Raw genomic sequence first — 21,866 nt, forward strand, 5'->3', positions numbered from 1 at the left:
GTGTCATGGTTAAACTGTCCTTTCTAACTTGAATTGCTTTTGCACTCTTGGGACTTATACACTTACCTTTTTCTGTGGATGAACAATTGGAAAATCCTGTAAATCCTGTAAATCGATCCTGTAAATGAACCAGCACACATTTGATGTAAGGAGCCGCTCCGTCACTTACTTGCGTCAAGAAAGCAGCCTGTTGGGGTTGCCCCTGATGCACAATTAGAACAGCAGCATGAGCTTTCTTGCCTGAAGTCACAAACAGCTTTCTCCCAGACCGTCACTGGGCTTGCCTCAGGGTTGTTTTGGGAAAAAGTTGAGGCGTATGGGGGATGAAGAATATGGAAACGTTATCCCCAGCGCCTGCAGAGCATCACAGCCTGTGTGTGTTATCAACAGGTTCCTGATGTTGGCACAGGCACTGAGGGAGAGGCAGATGGCTGCACTTCCAATGCGCTTCCACCTGAGGCTAAATACTATGCCTCAATATTTTACACAAACATTAAAATGGGATCAATTATAAGAAAAAACGTAATCGTAAGAATGCTTCCCAAGGGAATAATTATAGGAGACTGCTGCATGTATAACCAGCTTTATAAACTTGAAACAGGAGTGGGTTGGCTACGATGTATTTGGAAGTCATAAATGGATACTAGTTGTGAAAGCAATTCATAACATTGCTTTCTTTCTGTCTCTCTCTTTCTGCCAGGTAAGTGTTTTAACTACTCTGGAGAGACGCTTCAACCTCCAGAGTGCCGATGTGGGCGTCATAGCCAGCAGCTTTGAAATCGGCAACCTGGCCCTCATCCTGTTTGTCAGCTACTTTGGCGCCAAGGCCCACAGACCCCGCCTGATTGGCTGCGGTGGGATCGTCATGGCGCTTGGGGCACTGCTATCAGCCCTGCCGGAATTCCTGACTCATCAGTATGAGTATGAGGCCGGAGATTCGTGGCACGCTGAAGATGGCAGGGATGTCTGCTCTAACATCTCCAGGTCAGAAAACCGAGACTCTGGGTTTAAATGTGGCAACCGAGCCAACACCAACATGATGTACCTTCTGCTGATCGGAGCCCAGGTTCTCCTGGGCATTGGAGCCACACCTGTCCAGCCTCTGGGAGTGTCCTATATCGATGACCATGTCCACAGGAAGGACTCCTCACTGTATATAGGTGAGTCACTCTGAGCTGTTGTATAATCAGGATATTATAGCTGATTGTTCTCTCTGGATTAATGGTACTCATTTATTTTCAGCATGACATTTCACAGACTCTTGAGCCAAAACATCTCCGTTACTAACTGAATCCAAAGCTTTTTGCAGTGGAGCTCATCTCGCTGCTGTCTAAAAGCTCTGTGGCGAGCCCTGCCATGATGTACAGCAGTGCTCCTCCATGGTTCAAGGCTTACTCAAAAACCAGGGACACCACGGAAACAATGATGATGTGATAAATATATTGAAGGCGTGTGGTTGCAACATAACATAACAACATAAAAGCAGGAATTATTGAAGCAAGGACCAGACATAAACCGTTTCAGATTCAGAGACAGCTCTCAGGACCAAACACCACCTTCAGATTGAAAAATAGAAAAAAAGTGCAAACATTCATGCCATATTCCAGTAATTAAACATGTATCAAATGCAGACAGAGGCAAATAAAATGGAAAAGGAAATAAAGTGTTAGGTCTTAGTCTTGTAAAATAAATGACCCTAAAAGACTGTCTTTTACAGATTTGTGAGTAGCTTTAGTTCATTCTTCTATCCACTGATATTGTTGTGGCTCCCATCTGCCAAGCTGAGGGCCAGATAAGACCTGACAGTGGTGCTCAACGTGGTCTTCCAATCTTCCAAATCGGCTGTTGCGTTCTTCCAAAGTTTCAAGATCTCAGAGTCTTTTGAGGTTGCAGTTTTATTCAAAGGACAGCAAGTATTTGAACAAACAGCGCGAGTGGTTCAGACCCCGGGGACAGACCCCGGGGTCTGAGAGCACACTCCGAACACACTAAGGAATGAATCTTTGTTCCCCACTATATATATATATATATATATATATATGCTTTGGCTCTTCACACATCTATGTTCACATGACTCTCTTATCTCCCCCATAAATCCTCCTCCGCCACCTGTAGCCTCACTGCTTCTTCTCTAGGAGAGTGTGCGTATGATTTCTCTGTTTCAATGTTTTAGCAGTCGTTGTTTTGTTAAAAGGCATCGTAAAAACTTTTGAGAAAATTCTTCTAAATATATTTCTCCCTCTCTAAACCATTTTACATTTATCGGTGTTCTCCCAAACGTTTATCAGTATGTTCCAAACTGAGCAGGGCAGTCAGTAACCAGTGTTGCTTCTGCTGTACTGTAGAATTATTTGGAGGATTAATGGAGTCTTATTCCGCGGACATTTAATTTTCATCTCATAGAAATAATGTAATGTCATCTGCAAATTAACTTCTATAATGTTTCATACTTCCATTAATGTTTATGCCTTCAGCCCCATTCTACTTATTCAGGATGGACAGTATTTGTGACTATCATAAACCACCTGCATCTATTGCTATAGTAGCAGTAGTAGTGTTTTTATAGACTTGACCTGTTCAATTTCAAAATTACCATCCAAAACTCTGTAGGTATGAGTGTGACTGGTTGTTGGTCTCTGTCTGTCTCTGTGTGTGTTGGCCCTGTGATGGACTGGTGACCTGTCCAGGGTGACCCCGTCCTTGCTCAGTGTGAGCTGGGATTGGCTCCAGTACGCTCCGTGACCTGGAAACGGATAAGCGGTTGAAGATGAATGGATGAATGAATGAATGCTTGGGAATAAGGGTAGTTAGACCTTGCTTCATTCATTGCATAAATACATTGCTCTTCATGCATTCTTGCATTACCAAAAGATTTCTGACATCTTTCCAAAAGCTGTGCACTTCTCCTGTTTTGTTTTGTTTTGTTTTTTTTTTTTTACTAAAAAATTTCATTGAATGAAATATAATATCTATGGTATGAAGTTAGTTTTTTCAAAATAATCTCGAGTCAGTGACTGAGTATGCAGATGTATAAAGCTTACTATAAAATGTAAAAAACGTTGTTTTGAGTGATTTCCGCCCTCCTTGCATTCTGCTCCATTCATCCAAGAGACTGTTACTAGCCAATTTTTTACTCTCTTTTCTTCTACAAATTGCTGGAGTACAAAATAATCTTTCCTTCTTCTCAAATCCACTTTGCTTTTGATCTCAAAAACACACCCTCTTTCTTCCTTACCTTCACTCTTCAGTTCAGCTTTTGTTCCTGGCTGATCTTCTAAAATTCTGCCTTTCTTATTTATTGATTATCACTTTATGTTTTGAAGAAAAAAAAATCTTAGACTATTGTCACTGGTTTCAGTATTTTGAATTTGCATTATAATGTATTTTTTTGTGTATAGTGTTCATTCAGTCATTGAATGTAGATTTCCAGTAAACCCTGTCAATTTTATAGGCAGAAATTCCCTTTTCAATTTAACAGTGTTAAATATTTAGGTTTGGAGCTCCGTGACTGAACTAGCAGCAAGCAATTGATGTTTTTTTTAATTTTCAGGTAACCGTAGGTATACCAGGATTTCATGCTTTTTTTAAAAATATCCCAGTACATCCTTACTTGAATCCATAGTAATTTTCTAGCCATACAAATTTGAAGGCTCACATCTCCTCCAGTGTTTGTCTCCTTCGGTCATTAGTTTTATGACCATAAACTTTGATTCAAACCTGATTGAAACCCGTCTTAATCCAACTTGTATGTCATAATATCAAACCTGTCGAAAAACCACCCAACACCAGCACATCTGTTGGTTCCAAGACTAAATGGTCCTCAATCACCCCACCTTAGTCCAACATTCACACCCAGATTACCTGTAGTAAAAAGATGTGATTTTCATGCTTTGCAAAATAAGAAAAGAGAAATTGTGCAACTGAATCTTGATGCTGAAATAAATAGGATTCAAACGGGAGTCCAACAGCAGAACTCGCTGTCTGATAACAGCGAGCAAAGCTGGCCCACATCTTTCCCGTTTACTGTAGCCAGTGTGCCAAACCTCTGTAACGCTGTAGTCTTTGCTAGTAGGTACATTTAGCAACCAGACAAGCCAGACAAGTCCTCTCGTCCAGTAGTATCAGGTGTACACCCCCTCTCCCTGCTCAAGGGGGGGAAGCCATTGTCTTCTTTGTGCCATACCTCTTCCTTTATAGCTCTTTAGGTGAATAGTTAAAATACACATCTGTACACAATGTTCATGTCTTTGAAGCTGGCACAGTCGCCACAAGGGCAACTTTGTTAAGAATTTTAACATCATCTGCTTTTATGTTTTTGTCATCCAAGTTTCAGACAACCACCCCCACCCCCACCCCCCATCCCATTCACTGATAATCTTTGAGCTCCTCATTTTCTTTATTCAAGTGTTTGCTGTATTTTCTCAGTTTTAGTTAAATGAGCCATCATGGCGATAATCCATAAATTGCGCTGGCTGTTCTCTGATTTTGTTTCTGTGCTATAAATGGTTTTCCAGCGTGACCATGTTGGAGACAGCTTACTTTTCTGCTGTTACTTTCGCATACCTGCCAACACTTCTGTTTTTCCAAGAAATATTTCATTATAACCTCATGATGCTCTCACTTTCTGTTGTTTCACCTGCAAAACTCTCAGAATTTGCATGACCAGCAAATTTATAGATTATAGATAATCCTTTCACAGGGATCTGTATGTTTTGTTTGGTTACCCGATGTTATCCATATTGATACTGTAGATTACCACTTCACACACATACTGCACATACAGTTTCAACCCATCTGTTACCCCAACCTGGCAACTCACAGCACGAACCTGGCAGTCATCATGACTTGCTCCATGATGTTCTACCATGCTGTTTTCTTCCCCTCTGGGGTCTTTGACAGGACATAGGACTACTGTATGTTTTATCTTTAGCTCTACAGTATTTACATACTGTTGCTGCAGATTTGGCACATCATCAAAGGGTATTAAATAAGGTGTGAATGCCAGTACACTCAGTGACACCAAATGTCCTTCCTCACCTGAAGATCAGGTGCTCAGATGAGGAGAAATAGATGATGCAGAAAATGATCTTGAATGTGACCATTACACCAGTCCTGCCTTAGATAAAATTTATAGCTCCCAGGGAACAAAGGAAATGATTTACTGTTGAATAGAAGAGCCTTGATTCCTGAACCCAACAACAACCATCAGCGCTTTCATTCTTTCATGCTCTTGCATTTGGCTGACTCGTGATTCCATTTAGCCGTAATAAGAAGCAAAGGCCAACAGCTCAATAAAACCTGTACAATCACAATATCTATCATCAAGTGAATGGAATGATCACGTTGGCGTAATTGAAACATGACCATAGCATTGATCATTCCCATTTTTACCAAATGATCAACTCTCTTTAATGAATAGTGAGGCTCTTTTCAGGATTAAAAGATTATGATACAGATACAGTGATCACGTCAAATTGATCACTGTGAGCCAATTATTATGAAAATCAATTTATTTCCTTCTTCTTTATTTCTCATGCAGATTGCAGTCTAGTTCACATGAACATAAAATAAAAGTCATTAAAAGTCCCAAAACATGACCAGAGCAGGAACAGCAGGGCAAACATGCAATAGCTCATACACAGCAAGAAAAGAATCATTAGAAGTTGTTACACTCTGTGACAGTGCAAGTACAGTAAGTAAAGGGAGAATCTGACAGCCTGCTGTAATATGTTCCTTGTGGTCAAGAGCCAAAAGACCCAAAATGAGAGGGGGATTAGTTGAGGACAGAGGATGAGACTGCCTTATTACTAATAAAAACGTCAACAGGTCGGAATCAGGATAAATTGTGAATGCTCCGTGAGCATATGACAGAAAGTACACTTGTAGCAGGTGGTTGGTTTTCCAAATGGTGGTTATGGAGCAGGTCTAAAAATAAGGATAGATGGAGAATAATGTGTCACCCCACAGTGCTATGTGATTTAAAGGTCTGTGCTCTTTTCACTAAGTGCTGATTGCAGTGTTTTGTTTCGTTTTGTTTTGTCTTGTTTGTTTGTTTGTTTGTTTTCCAGAGTGAATTTCCCAGAGATCACCAGTTGGTCAGTGCGACCAGTAGTGTGATGTCTCTGTCTGTGGGTTTACTGTAAATGTATAGTGCATTACAGCTGATGACTCATTTTCTTCAACATTTCCAGCCTCAGCTTCCATTGCAGCTCGTGCCAAGTGCTCAGCTTGTCCTCTTGATACTGATCTACACTCTCTGCTTATATAGCCTGTCTTCTCCTCTAGTCCACATCATAACCTATCGCGTGCTATACAGCGTCACTGCATGTGTATGTCCCTGAGTCTTTGTCCTTTACAGTAAGTGAATCTTTTCATAGTTTTCTTTTCAAATCAAACAAAAATGTTAATGATAGAATAAAAAGAGAAATGCATATACTTCAATCTCTTCTGGTTGTGAAGTGGTACATATGATCAACGCATTTGTTATAATTTTTGCAAAAATATGAAATATATAAGTATATTTCTACTGTAACTATGCAGTTACTGTAAAATTGTATTTGTTAGAGATAAAAAAATGCGAGACATTGACAGTTGACCAGCAGATGAAAGAGGGTTGGTGACATGTTTTTGTGATACTCTACCACAGAGTATTGACTTAGCTTAGATAACGAGTTTTGATGATGGATGGAAAAATTCGTAGATATTGAACATGAACAATTTTTTTTTTTTTTTTTTTTTTTTTTTTTGATGGGCTGCATCAGCCCATCGATACCTGTGCTATTTTTTGCTCTTCTGCAAAAATGTGTTTGGGTTGCAGAATAGAGGAGTGTGTTCTTGTTCTTGCAGTGAGAGAAGCAGATTTTTGAACAGAATACGACTGAATAATAATGAAAGATCGATTATTTCCTGCAGCTGTGGTAGAGAGGGAAGTTGTGGGGGCGTGACTCCTCTCACATACAGGGCCTTAAGAATAATACTTCCTCAACTTCTGCAAATGTTCACAAGCAGCGAACAGAGGATTGTACTTGCAGCGTAAAAACCAAGAGGCTGACATAACACATATTACACCCTGTCTGCCTAAGTTGCCAAGGCAACAGTATAGAGGAAGGCACTGAGGTGTGCCATTCCTGTTCCTGCTCACCGCTCAGCGACCTGCCAGTAGCCGGGCTCCATCTGGGGGAGTGTAGCAGATGAGATGGAGGATGAGAGAAAAAGAAAAGAGTGGCTGCTGTTACTGAAAGAAAAAGAAAAACATTGTTTGGAAAAACAGAAAAGCAATGTTTAGGTAACTTGGTTAGAGATTGGTGCACAGTTTGGGGAATCAAGTGAAATTTTTCATGTAAATTTCATTCTTGTGAGATTGTATTATCAATCGCTGTTAGCGCTGTTGCCCCACAATAAGAAGGTGGTGGGTTCAGTTCCTGGCCTGGGGCCTTTGTGTGTGGAGTTTCCCACTGTCCAAAGACATGCATGTTTATGCTAACTTGTATGAAAGTGTCTCTGTCTGGCTGTTTGTGTTGGCTCTGTGACTGACTGGTGACCCGCCATCGCCCAATATGAGCTGGGATTGGCTGCAGTATCCTTTCTGACCCAGAAACGGATAAGCAATGGAAGATGATTGAATGAATGGATCGTAGGCTGAGCTGTAAATGCAGTTCCCAGTTATAAAGCTATAAAACAATGACAAAATGACCATAATATGATGCAACTATGATTTTCAAGCATGCGTGTGCAAAACAGTTATTTTATTAGCTGTACTTGCAGCGACATGAGTCTGACATTTACAGACAGCTGCTAGTTAATGTCAACTCACTCTGGCTACAAGACGGCCTTGAACTGTTTTGAGCACACGGAAATGACTTGATCGCCACAAAAAATCTGACAACACATAAACACTGTATACAAATGAAATTTAGTACTGATGCGCATCTTGGAATTTAGGAATTAATAATAAATACATTTTGAGAATCATCATTGAATCTTTCAAATTAAAAGTGACTTTTTTTTTTTTTTTTTTTTTTTTAAATCCAGTCCTATTTCTGCAAATTGAAGATCATTTGTGTGCAGATTAATAATACAATAATATAATAGCATAAATACAATCTTCGGGGATTAGGAAAAAAAAATCTGGTGATTGTTGGCTACCTTGTGGCTCCTTGCACCTCCTCACAGTCTTCCCTGCTGGACCTTGGCCAGTTGTATTGTCCCTGTTTGCATTTCACTGCAAACCTCTTGCAGGGTGAGAATGCCTGCGGTTTGTTCTGTACATGCTTTGATCTGCACAGTCTCTGCCAGCAGCACTCAGGGAGGAGGAGGAGGAGGAGGAGGAGAGGAGAGAGGAAGGAATGGACAGAGAGTAGAGGAGAGGAAGAAGAGCAAAGGTGGCTTTGGAAGCAGCCGGCAGCCCACCATACCCGCTGCTTGGTTAGAGGCCAAATCATACCAGATGCCTGATGCTACACTTGATATTTCTATGCTATTGTAGAATATGCAAAGGAATTCACTCCTATTTACTGAATAACTAAATATGATAATGTGGACCCCCATTCGCAAAATCAAATATTTAAGATCTCTAAAATATCTTATTTAATTATTCAAAAGGATTACAATAAATGAATAGCTAATAATAAACACAATAATAAAACATTGTAAGAACAGCAGACTCGTAATCATGCTTTCTTTGGTTTGCCATTCAAAGAAAATAAATTTCATGTGTTTCTCAGATTTTTCTGAATGGTTGAACTAAATTTAATGGCAACACATTTGATATTTGTGAAGACAATCCACTGAAAAAATTAAGGAATATGAATGTCTGCCTTGACAGTCTTGACAAGAATCTTACCATTTTTTAAATATTTATTTCACTAAAATAAAACATAAAAATTACCATTCCAACTGAAATTGCAATATCTTCCAACAACTGCAGACAACATATATTTGGACATTGACTCTCTTTTGGAGAGCCATCAAAATCACGATGGCCACAATGCCAAAACCGTGCAGCTGTAAAAATACTTTGGCGTGGCTTTTAATGGGGTCAGTACGTCAGTATTTAAAAAGGTACCACAGTTTGTTTCTTTGCCTCTCACCATGTTTGGACATGTGCACACCGCATTTCTGACTGACACTTTGTCTCAGATTTACTATCAAGTCTGCTGTTGTCGATCCTGGGTCCGTGCAAAGTGGCCTCTGCGAATCAATAAGGAACTTATTCATTCATAATATCCCCCAGGCTTCATCCTTCAACACTTAAAGACAGTCTATTATTCTCTTCTCTGCCCGCCCCCTCTCACCATCGTTACCTCCTACAGCATGACTGCTGGGTCATCTGTTGTGGCTTTGTAATTGCATGGAGTACCTTTGTGTTTCTTGTCGCTCAGTGTTTCGGCTGCCTCCCCCTCCGAGATGCCGGGTGGTGGGCTTGTCTGACAGGCTTGACGTGTGCAGGCTCACTTGCATTGTAAGAAAACTCCTGAATAATGCAACAAGACAGAGAGGCAGTTAGAAGTTGTTTAGAAAACATCAAACCAGATGATTAAATATTAAAATAGCAGCTCTCCATAGGCTCACTGCTGAACCAGATGATAGGCAGAGAGGCTGATCCCTTGTGGCCACATTTTCACCCTGCATGGATCAATACTGCCTGATTTGGAGATTGAGGACAAGAGCAAACCAGGAAACATTAGCAGCTCTTACTCAGCTTATGCTTGCTTTGTATCTGTTCTGTATCATGACTGTTCTCTCTCCTATGTAGGACAAACACACCCCTTTGTGTGTTTGTGTGTGTGTGTGTATACATGTTCATCCGGTCAATAGACTGGTACAGAGATGACACGTTTTTGTAAGACAAACTGAATGTTTGCATCACCCTTATTTGGGATTTTCACATTGGCTGTTGGATTATTGCAGGAAATAAATATCAGAAATTATCTTTTTGTAATTTTTTAAGTAAAAAGCTAAGTGAACTGCATTACTACGTCTGCTATTGTAGTCTCACTTTGCTTGTTCACAACTCACCTCTTGAAGAAATGTAAAATCGTCAATACGTCACATTTATCTTATTTTATGTAGTACAATCAAATCTTGAAATGCCTTTAATTTTAACGCAACCTTTATGTTAATAATATAACCTGAGACCAAAAAACCCCAAAGACTTAGAGATGAGTGGACGAGAATTGCTAAAACATTAACATTTCAGGAGTTATTCCTGCAGCAGTCTGTGAGCAGCAGATCAGGTGGCAGGCTGGGAGCACAAAGCTTGTGCATTCTGGTAGAGAGGGAGCAGGAAACAGATATAAAAAAGTGTAGTAATGCAGGAGTGATAAACTGCAGCAGAAACAGAAAACAGAGGGGTCTGTGTGATGAACCGTCTAGACTTTATACGTACTGACAGCTTAACTGAGTGAAGCTTTGTGCAGCCTCAAGGTGGCAATGCGCCGACCGGCTCGTTTTCCACCAACATCTCTCTAATCATATTTTTTCTAACAATGGTTGAAAAGAAGTAAAGTAAATTCTTTATCAAACTAGCTCACCCGAAGTAGACCTTCTCCGTAACGGGTACACGCACATGCTCAGGTACAGTCAAAATGTGTTCAGTTCACAACAGTAAAGTATGGTGACCTAGAGCACATTATATATGACAGTGTAGTCAGGAAGAACAGCATCCTACAGCGCTCAAAGGGTACAGCTCTGCGGCCGCTGGGTCAGTTTCTCTCCTCCTGCCTCATATCGTCGACTATTCATCTCTGTAATGCACATAATAAAATGCTGTGAGGCTGCATGTTGAGAGTCCACTGCAGCAAAATGTTTTTACTCCAGTGCAGTTATTACTCTTCCACTGTAAGGCAACAGAGGAAGGAATGGAGGCTGACTCAGCACACACTGTCCGTTCAGACCAGCCAGGGATGTTTTATGTGAGCACCTTTTAGGAGTACCTTTGCCAAGATACAAAGTGCCAGTGATTGAACTGTGCCATAATGTGAGTCTGAGTGAGAAATTATTCATGTGCTGGCAGCGTGACCAGGTAGCGGAGCGCTATCCACACAGTATGACCTTGCCTCTGCTGCACTCAGTACGACTGTAGAAGACGAAGGGAAAGGTCTGGCATCACCTGAAGCTTGATTTTAACCACCTCAGAATGTTGTTACTGGAGAAAATGTATCAGCATTATGCAGAAAATTGTTTATTTGTTTATTTTTTAATCAAAGACCACATTTTATGTATTGATTCATATTCTTGAATGAAAAGCACTTTTTACAAACCAGCCTGGTCATACTTGTTTAAATAAAGCTGGGTAAACTAAACTGGGCACACTCAGTGACTGTACTTTGCACGTCCAAGAGTATTGATAGTTCTTGCAAGTGGTTAGTTTTCTGGGGACCTGCTGGCCTGGTGTTATTACTTGCCTTTGTTTTTTGTGCGTTTTGTGTGCAATTGATATTTTAGAAATGTTTGTGTTGCTTCAAGCTAAACCACAGGCTTTCATTATACATGGTATTAAACTTACTCAGCTACATGAGGAGGAACTGTCAGATTCTCTGCAGGCTCTCAGATTATGTCGAGTGTCTCTGGCTGACATTTCCAAACGGCTGGGTCAGACACAAGGACTAAGCTGCCAGAGTGTTACATAGATATCTGAGTTATCTCTAAAGTCCTGTGTCTTTCCAAATCATCTGTGCATTCATCAGTGATCTCACACAAAGTCGCTTTAGCACAGATAGCCTCATGTCAAAGAAACATGCCATGCCATGAAAATAATCTTTCTTTAGTTCCTTGTAACTGTACCACTTTGACCTTAATGTGTCCGTCGTCACAGCTCCCAGACACAGCAAGTATGAAATAGTGTAAAGGACAGAAATAATGGCAATCCATTAAAGGTTATTGCTGGCAAGGGTGCAGCATCTCCAGAGAAGATCAAGTACTGCTACAAAGCCAGTGTGTGTTTTCGATCTCCACTCTGGATGTCAGATTTTATTAGCTAAGGTGATCTGTCTTAATGACTGAACTACATTTAAACTAATAGAGGTAGATCTCCTAATATTCAAGCGTTTTTTTCCTGGCCTTCCTAGACAGCTGTATTTCAACCCGTGTGTTGCAGTTGTCCTCATCCTCACAAATAGTGTCATGACTGTGCTAAATGAATGTCCTCAAAGGCTTATTTTACAGTCCTGACCATTTCAATGACTCTGACACTGCTGACTGCATGATCTGCTCTTCATAAGTGCAGCTACACCAAAAACACAGAGAGCATCTCTCTGCTCACATCGAGCCAGAACTGCTATCACTGCTCAGTCAATAAGTCCAGAGAGATTTATGCTCGGCCTCTAATGAGCAATCACAAGTCAAACCAGTCCCATGAAAGTGAACCTATTCAGAGGCATTGATTTCTGTAATTAATGTGTTTAAAGATGCCAGCACATCATAATTCCAAAATCGTTGTAGCGGATGCTGTCTTCTGCAAATTTTGTCGTAAAAAGAAAGTAGAATTAAAGTTGTATAAAATATATTTGTCAGATTAAGATTTGTCAAGACTCCCTTTGAGAAATCACAATTACGATTTGTTATATCCCTAAAACAAGTAGTGTTGCTTTAGCTTTGCAGAGATAAATTTACAGTTGAATCGTTAAACTGCACATAATAAGATCACATAGACATAGGATCCCACACAATCCCTAAATTTGGGCGAAAAAAAAAAAACCAAAAACAAATTCAAGGCCAACATCCATTACGTTTAGTCACACATTCAAGCGAATAATGTCATAATAACTCACCTAATTTACTTTTCACATTATTTTATCTGAAGCATCTTTCATCAAACTCAAGAACATGCAATATTTGAACACTATGCATAGCTTCAGCTGTACATTAATAAAAGTGTTACTATTCACTGCATTTACTGCCATGACCATAGACAAATGGGCTCAGATGTACCAACTGTTGAGACCAAACAACAGCATTTGTCCTGATGGGTGTTTAGCAGCTGTTGCTATGGGATTATGAGCTTTCTGTCTTTTCTCACAGCATAAAAAATGTTACTTGTAATTCTCCCTCATAATGCTTATCGCTGCTATTAACATCAGCTGTTTCTCTTCGAAGGCTACTTACCTTTTTCCTGTGCATATGGGACACAGTTAAGCTTGTTGTGCCCACAGTGAAGTTTAGAGGATGTCGAGCGTTGGCGTAATGCAGATCGGATTCATGGATTGGCGGGCTCCCAAACATTTTCTGCTGGTTTACTGCCATGTTTTGTGTGTATTTGCATTTGTGTGTGTGAATGTTTGGGTTTGCCAGCTTCCCTCTATCACATATAGAACAGGAGGCCCAAATGGAACCTCAGTCCTCCTCTGTCACCTGACTTCAGCCACATTGGCACCCATGACTCTGTTTAAATAGAACAGATTAGAGTAGAATTATAGACGTAACTTTTTTCATCCCCGTGGGTGAACTTCTGTCATCTAGTAACTCACACTTATGTCACTCAACAGATAAAGACATTGAATATGCGTAAATAGGGAATTATTGTTGTGTTAAAGGTGTTAGAGAGACTAATGGCTGTGGGGACAATGGATCTCCTGAACCTCTCAGTCTTGTTTTAAGCTCAGAGAAAGTCAAACAGGAAGCACATTAAAGTTTAATTATCTTATCTTAACAGGAATGTTTTAGGATCTGGGGAGCTAAATAGATTCACTTGGTAATAAAATGCTACAGATTCACAGCATAGCAGGCTGCTTGGCACAACTAAGCAGGTGAACCCTGGACAGGTCGCCAGTCCATCACACAGAGACCAACAACCACTCAGACCTACTTTAGAGTCACCAGTTAACCTAAACATGATGTCTTTTGGACAAACATGCAAACTCCACACAGAAAGGCCCCAGGCTGGGAACTGAACCCAAAACCTTCTTATTGTGGGGCAACAATGCTAGCCCGTAGGCCGCCATGCTACCCAATTTAGCCTATAATATGCACTTTAAATTCCTAAGCTAGTTTGTGATAGCTGAAATAAATCAAACTGACAATCACAATTCTGAACTTGTCTTTTGTTTTGTGAATCAAAATCAAGTCATGAGCTCCATGCCTACATCCAAGTCTGATACATCAACACATAAACATATTCGCTAAGTTGTGACTATGACATTACTATGTTACTTGAATTGCAATTCAAATGATGTAGCAGGACAGTGACTTGAAGGGGAATGAAAGCTAACGTTTTATATTTTATGTTTACGTTTCTTATTGTGGGGAACCAGCGTTGACCACTCTGCCGCCGTGCTGCTGAATCTAAAGTTATTTATTGTTGTTGTTGTTGTTGTGTATCATCAAATGCTACACCCTTCCTTGACATCTACTGTTTTCCTAATAAAGGAAGACCGGTGCACAAAATATTATTGGGTGAAAATGTTTCTGGACAGATTTTTTCAATCTTGACAAGACCTCTTAATCTTTTAGCACCTGAGAGATCCACTGATAGAACCATGAGAGATGACGCAGCCCTTCGGATGTCAGATTTATCTCTGCTGATAACCACAGCACAAATCATTACATCCCTCACAGAGAAACTGACCGGCCGTCCCATTCTGTCAGGAGGGAGCCGCCTCCTCTGCTCCGGGCTCAGAGCTCTCTGGAATTGTTCCTCTTACCAGCAGCATGGATAACTGAGTTTCACGACCATACAAAGCACACACCGATAGAGTCCTGCGCAGTCTGCTGCTCACTGGAAACCTCTCAGCCTCTGGGATGAAGCAGGGCAGCTTTTAACCACAGAGGAAGTCAACCAGAGCAGCATATCAGTGCTTACCCACTGCTCTTACACTAAGAAGCCATTTCCTGCTTCATTATTTATGATCCTGCTGGATAATCTAGTCTTAGATCAATTTCCCTGAGAAACCTATGAGCTGCATATTACCGAGACAGTGAATAAATCTGTCAGCGGGAGATATCAACTGAAATTTAAAAACCTTTGGTGTGGAATCAATACATAGCAGAATGGATTTGGTTCCCAATCATACAACATAATAAACAATATGAATGTTCTCCAGGGTCGGGAGCTTCACGTTACAACATATTTAATAAAAGCTTATTTATAAATGCTTTACAGTGTTGAATCAGTGCTGCCCTCTGCTGAATGAACAGGTGAAATGCACTTAAAACTGAGTGAAATAAATAAAAAATCATTTAAGAAGCTTACTTTGAAACATGTTTTTTCTGTTGGGTTTAAAATGACTGACATCTTGTATTCCTCTGTCCTTCCTTTTCATGCAGGTATTTTATTTTCAACATTGGTGTTTGGCCCCGCCTGTGGCTTCATCTTAGGTTCTGTCTGTACCAAAGTCTATGTTGATGCTGTCTTCATTGACACCAGTAAGTCTGCATTTACTCGTTGTTCATATTTCTACAGGAATGAGCTTTAATATCATTCCCTGCACAGTTTTTTAGATTTACATTGACCAATTTGTGATAATTAGGAATTCTGCAACATCACTTACAGCCAGAATTTATGACCTTTTTTCACACTGATCTGATGAATCATCATTCGTTGTTAATTGCGGTGTTTTCCCTACCTCCTCCCCAGGTAAGCTGGATATCACCCCAGATGACCCTCGCTGGATCGGGGCGTGGTGGGGCGGCTTCCTCCTCTGTGGTGCCTTACTCTTCCTTTCAGCTCTCTTCATGTTCGGCTTCCCCCAGGCTCTGGATGAGCAGGACATGGACAGCGGAGGGGAGAGTGAGCAGGCCATGCTGCCTTCTTCGCTGACCCTGGAATACCAGGGCGCTAAACCCAACGGGACCATTCACGGTTTTGATATGAACAGTGGACTTTCAGTCTGTGAACATTTGAGAGGTAAAAGCGAACTCTGTAAATGCCACTGATATGAAACCACCTACAGTATCCTCATCTTTTCCAACATGTTTCCCTCTGTGCCTTTGACTCAGTGATCCCTCGGGTAACCAGGCACCTACTCTCTAATCCGGTGTTCAGTTGCATCACGCTGGCATCCTGCATGGAGATTGCTGTGGTTGCTGGCTTTGCTGCCTTCCTTGGAAAATACCTGGAGCAGCAGTTCAACCTTACCACCTCCTCAGCCAATCAGCTGCTAGGTAGGTAGGCATGACCTTGCCTGATTGTCTTGTTGGCCTTCAAAATCATATTGTTTTACCATTAAACGTGATGGTAGAAAAAGGTTGAAGGAGCTATTTATAAGTTTTGCTATCTTACCCCCCCCCCCGCAGACTGAACTCAAAGCTGACTCAGTTTTGAAGAGTCAGGAGGAGGGCCTGACTGGTTAACTAGTCAGTTACTAGTTAACTAGTAAACTAGCATACTAACCTCACCAGGAGATAGCAAGTGGATGAAGTAAAAGCACAAAATGTGGTTTCTTGGAAAATACCAAGGCAGAGTTTTATGCTGAAATCCAGCATTTCTTCTCGACATGTAAATAAACATTTGTTAATTGTTGATGTAGCAGTAACAAAACTTACAGATGGCTCCTTTCGGGTTCTACAAATCCATACAGAAAAAATGTATGAAATGGGAAAATGAGGACAATGTGCAGGAAAGCAGTGGATATCCATGTCTTTCCCTCCTCAGGTATGACAGCTATCCCCTGTGCCTGCCTCGGGATCTTCCTCGGGGGGCTGCTGGTCAAGAAGCTGAACCTGTCTGCTTTGGGCGCTGTGCGTATGGCCATGCTGGTCAACCTTGTGTCCACTGCCTGCTACGTCTCTTTCCTCTTCCTGGGGTGTGACACTGGACCTGTTGCGGGGGTTACAGTGGCCTATGGCAACGAGTAAGAGTGATGATGCTGATAGGATTAAGTTGTATTGTGATTCACTGTTGTTTTTCTTCGTGTTTACATGCTACAAAAAATATTTTTGAGTTAAGCATGACTTGCTTTTTTCTTGTTTGGTTATTAATACTTCTGATTTTTTCATCTTCTCATCTTACATTTGGCAGAAAAGACAATGAGCATATTGCCCAAAATGTTAAATTAAACATTAATCTCGGCCTTCTTAAATCATGTGTATAAGACTCCGACTACCAATATATTTATCAATCAAGGGAATCCACAGTAAACGTGATCAAAAATTCATTGATATCCATCGAGGTTCAAATCATGCACAAGCTGGAAAAAATTGGTCTAAATAAGAGGCTAAGGTTGATTTTGAAGATGTTCTTCAAGTTGTCATTATAATCTGTTTGATATGACCTTTGGTTTCCTCCACAGGACATTGCAAACATGGCAGCGTCCGGAGTCAGCATGTATCAGTAACTGTAACTGCTACACAGCGTCAGTGAGCCCTGTCTGTGGCTCCAACGGAGTCACCTACCTCTCAGCCTGCTTCGCTGGCTGCACCAAACCAGTGAGTGGACGCAGTAACACTGATGGAAACGAGCTCTGGACCGGACACATTCAGAGAGAGCTGCAGCCTGTCTTTAGACAGTGGAGTAACTAAGCTCCAACCTCTGCCTCGTCTCTTCCAGAACCTGACCAGCTGTACGTGTATATCCAGCAACAGTGAAGAGGCCGTGGCTTTAACAGGAAAGTGTCCCAGTCCAGGCTGTCAACAGGCCTTCCTCACCTTCCTATGTGTTATCTGTGTGTGCAGCATGATTGGTGCGATGGCTCAGACACCCTCCGTCATCATCCTCATCCGGTATGAGACCTAATGTTATACATACACCCCACAAGGGGGTGCTGTTGCCATATAAGGGTGAAATGGTGGACTCAATAAAGGGGACGAGTGCTGGCGCAGAGAAATACTGACACACAAGGCAACCATAATGACAAAGAACATCATAGAGTACAGAGCAGACAGCTGAGCAGATGTTTATGTACCGCAAACACCTGTCTATCCAATTAATCCATTAATCTGAAGTTTCATGGTTATTAAGATCCACATGTTGGAGCAATATTGTTAGTTATTCCTTTTTCTAAACAGCCATCCATATTAATATTATACAGTTTTTGACATGAATCTAATGCCTCAGAAAGTGATTGTAAAAACCAGTCATAAGTAGCAGTAGATTGCTTGACCTCATCAGCAAAGGAGCTCCTAACCTGCAGTCTGTGTGTCGCGATTTTCTTTGTGTTGAACACATTGTTCATCCCAGATGTGTCTCTGTTTCAGGACTGTAAGTCCAGAGCTTAAATCTTACGCCCTTGGAGTTCTGTTCCTGCTCCTGAGACTCATAGGTAAGAAAATTCAAAAGTACTTTAAATTATTTCTTATACTTTTACCCATATGTTCTCCATTTTTGTCGCGACAGTTTCAGTTATATGCCCCACACTGTTGTTCTACCTGTTATTGCCTTAGTTTTACTCTTTCACGTAAATGTCAGAGCAATTCTTCACCTTGGTTGAGATGAACTTCATCAGCCTGTCTGTCTGGTTAGGGAACCTCATCTCAAACAGGTACTCTTTGACCTTTTGACCTGCTGTCTGTCCACGATTCCCCCTCTTCCTCCCACTTCTCTCCAGGTTTCATCCCTCCACCTCTGATCTTCGGCATGGGCATCGACTCCACCTGTCTGTTCTGGAGCTCGGTTTGCGGTGAGAAAGGAGCCTGCATGCTGTATGACAATGTGGCCTACAGGCACCTGTATGTCAGCATCGCCATCGTCCTCAAGACATCAGCCTTCCTCCTGTACACCACCACATGGCAGTGTTTGAGAAAGAACTATAGGAAATACATCAAGAACAGCGAGGGTTACCTCACCCCCACTGAACTCTTTGCCTCCAATGTGACTCTGGACAATTTGGGCAAGGAGATCACGCAGAACCCCGTCAACAGGACAAAGTTCATATACAACCTGGAGGACCATGAGATGTGCAACAACATGGAGTCAGTTTTATAGTGGCACTGTACCGGGACTGCAGAGCAGAACTGTTAATGAGCAACTGACCTGATGGGAAATGTTTCTTTAGTATTGTCTTGGTTTAGAAGAATGTCCTTAGTACATGTTTTATCTTCTTCTCACCCAAAACATCAGAATTAATGGCTGAATTGAAGAGATGTTTCCTAAAATGCTCTATATCAACATTGCATTCAGATTGTTATTTTAACATTTTTACTTAAATATAAATTATTCAGTATTGTGTCAGAAAAAAAAGAAACTTTTATGTTTGCCTTATTTGACACCCAATTAGGGATTGAAAGCAAATAAAGGACGAATGAATGGGGCCGACATTAAAGCCAAAATATTTAAACAGGGATGTTGCAGCCACATGTTGTGCATCTTAAACCATTCGTTTACGAGACCAATCCCAACCCCAATGCCAAGTATGAGTTCCTTATTTTAAGATCGTTACATTTCCGTGAAAATAGTCATATTAGATTTAGATGTACTTTAAATTCAGAGTGAGCTGCGTGAGAGGCAGAAATCTCTTTGTTCATCAGATTTATTAGACAGTTTATTTTCCTTTAGAAGGAAGTCTTTCTCAGGTCCAAATATCACATAGAGAGGAGAGTTAACCTGTGGTTGTTGTTAGATGACGCAGTTTTAACTTGTTTTTGGAGCACATTTCAGATACAAAGATTCTACATCTGTAGTGTAAGAGGGTTCATTCCTTTTACATTGTTGTGCTTAAGAAAGGGGTTTGACTTTTCCTCTGAGGTGGAAATCCCATTTTAGAGCCAAACTCTTTAAGTTTGAGTTGATGTTGCACATATTGTTCAGATATTAGGAAACAAGCAACAAAATCTTTCAGGGTATTTGGCCTGATCTTGTTCTAGAAAGGGGTTTCAGGATATTTGTGGAAGGTAGAGGAGTGTTGAGCCATTATGTAATAATTATCCCTTTACTGCGTGTTGGTGTGGAGCCTGATGTCAAATCTTTTTTTTTTTTTTTTTTTTTTTTAAGAGATGTTTCCAGCTTCACTCAGTTTAGTTGATTTATGTTTTTCCTTTGGTACAATTTGGTACATTTTCTGAAACAAAAAGAACCTCCCCTTGGTTTAAATGATGATTTTTAAAGTAGGTAAAGTAGGAGTTATGACTGACTAGTTCTGACTAGACTCATATGAGGTGATTTTGGAATTGAACGTGCTACATTTCTCTACCGGTGATTCGACCGTGGCACCACCATTACAATTCTGTCACTCAGATCATCGGCAAATAGAGATGAAAATGCAGTTTGACTTGGTGGTGTCACTCTACTCTTGGGGATCCTGCCTTCAGTGGTGATGCATGGAATGCATAGCAACATTATAAATAACACGCAGGGGACAAAGCAAATAAGACTCTGTGGTGTACAGCAGTAAGGCTGGTGTATGTAAGGCAGGTGGAGGCTGGCTGAGAGCGTGAAGTTGCGTTTCAGTGGAGCACCAAGTCAACATAGTGATGATTCTGGTGGGCTAGCTGTCAGCAGACACAGCATGACGCGTAGATTCAAGCCAGAATTATTTCTTTTAAAAGCATGCTGGTAATGCATGTAATGATGAAAAAAAGAAAATATTCAGTATGTTACAAAGTTGCACACACTCTGCGATTTGATGGACACGGTAATGGTTAAATACACATTTAACTCTAATGGCCTGCAATTCTCTTTTTACCATGGAAAAGCTTTATAATGCATACTGCATTGTGTTGTTGACATTTAGAAAAACCTCAGCTGACTCATAATCACTCACACTGCAGTGATTGTCTAATACGGATTTCCCTTTTTTTTTTTTTTTTCAAATAATATATATATATATGTATGTGTGTGTGTGTATATATATATATATATATATATATATATACATATACACACACACACTCAAGGAATTCAGTGGAATTCTGATTGCTGACATATCCAGTTTATATAGAGAATATAGTTTTTCCTGGCTTACTTTGTGAGTATTTAATATGTTTTGCATCAAAAATATGGATGTTTGTCCAGCTACTGACCATTGCAACAGATTTAATTTCCAAAATGTTTAATCCTTTTGAGGTTTGAGATTTGGGGTTGAAAGAATATTATTTTGGAGGAAATACACTTATTCACTTTCTTCATCATTCCCCATCAAGAAATAGTCAGTCAATGTGAAACTGTTTCCACCTGTTTTTTCAACCAGCTGCTCAATATTTACTGTAAAGAGTAATTAGTCTTCTCGTCTGCTGGCAAGAAAGAAAATAAGTGTATTTCCAAATTTGTGTAACTGTTCCGTTAAGTTACTGAAAACAACCATTAGTATTAGAACTTTGAAAATGTCCACAATGTGATTACTTGTGCTGTATGAGTCAACTGCTCATGGTGGATTATTTTGGAATCATTTGACTCCTGCGATGTATTTCATTAGCACCTCGTGCAACCAACTGTATGAGATTATACCTACACATTGATGCTGCTTCGGCATCATAAATAATACGGAAAAAAAATATGAAACGGGGAAACAGACATCTGTTCAAGAATACTTGAGATCAACTCTTAATGGACCTACATTCAACAGAGAGCCATGCTGAACCAGACCAGACTAAACAAAGTCTGCTTGGTTTGATGTGATCTAAGATAGTAAAAATTCAGACTTCTAGCACTGCAGATAAGACTTGAATCATTAAAATGGAGGGATTTGTTGGGCACTGGTGCCTGAAACAAAATCTGGAAATCTGGCTCCTAGCTGGACAGACACACAACAAAAAGTGAGCGTCCGCAGTCCCAAAGGGTAGGAGGGTGATAATTGACACCAGTCGGCTGGTTACCAACCCCCTACAGGTGATGCTGTCTTAGATATCTGTAATGTCCAGTGTGTCATAGTGCTCGCTCCTCTGTACATAATAGTGCCATACAAGTGCCAAAGTGACACCATAGAAGTGTTCTGTAACGTCCTGCAGAGAACTTTGTCTCAACATGCTGGAACTCAAAGCAGATCCTCCAGCTGTTCGTA

General features: G+C 40.7%; 1 protein-coding gene across 3 annotated transcripts in view; it reads left to right on the forward strand.

The window, feature by feature from the left end:
- Window positions 1-19,729, forward strand: part of LOC115041569 (solute carrier organic anion transporter family member 3A1-like) — a 52,611-nt gene extending 32,882 nt beyond the window's left edge. For 2 of the 3 annotated variants that reach the window (XM_029499117.1, XM_029499118.1), the window contains 9 exons: window positions 701-1,160; window positions 15,262-15,360; window positions 15,572-15,841; window positions 15,934-16,098; window positions 16,589-16,787; window positions 17,226-17,361; window positions 17,483-17,655; window positions 18,130-18,194; window positions 18,480-19,729. In XM_029499117.1, coding sequence (XP_029354977.1) covers window positions 866-1,160; window positions 15,262-15,360; window positions 15,572-15,841; window positions 15,934-16,098; window positions 16,589-16,787; window positions 17,226-17,361; window positions 17,483-17,655; window positions 18,130-18,194; window positions 18,480-18,856 — 1,779 coding nt within the window. In that variant the 5' untranslated portion in view covers window positions 701-865 and the 3' untranslated portion in view covers window positions 18,857-19,729. The remainder of the gene's footprint in view (window positions 1-700; window positions 1,161-15,261; window positions 15,361-15,571; window positions 15,842-15,933; window positions 16,099-16,588; window positions 16,788-17,225; window positions 17,362-17,482; window positions 17,656-18,129; window positions 18,195-18,479) is intronic. The other variant, XM_029499116.1, reaches the window with a different exon arrangement.
- Window positions 19,730-21,866: the final 2,137 nt, after the last annotated feature.

Source organism: Echeneis naucrates, chromosome 3 (assembly GCF_900963305.1).
Source record: "Echeneis naucrates chromosome 3, fEcheNa1.1, whole genome shotgun sequence".
Classification (NCBI taxonomy): Eukaryota; Metazoa; Chordata; class Actinopteri; order Carangiformes; family Echeneidae; genus Echeneis; species Echeneis naucrates.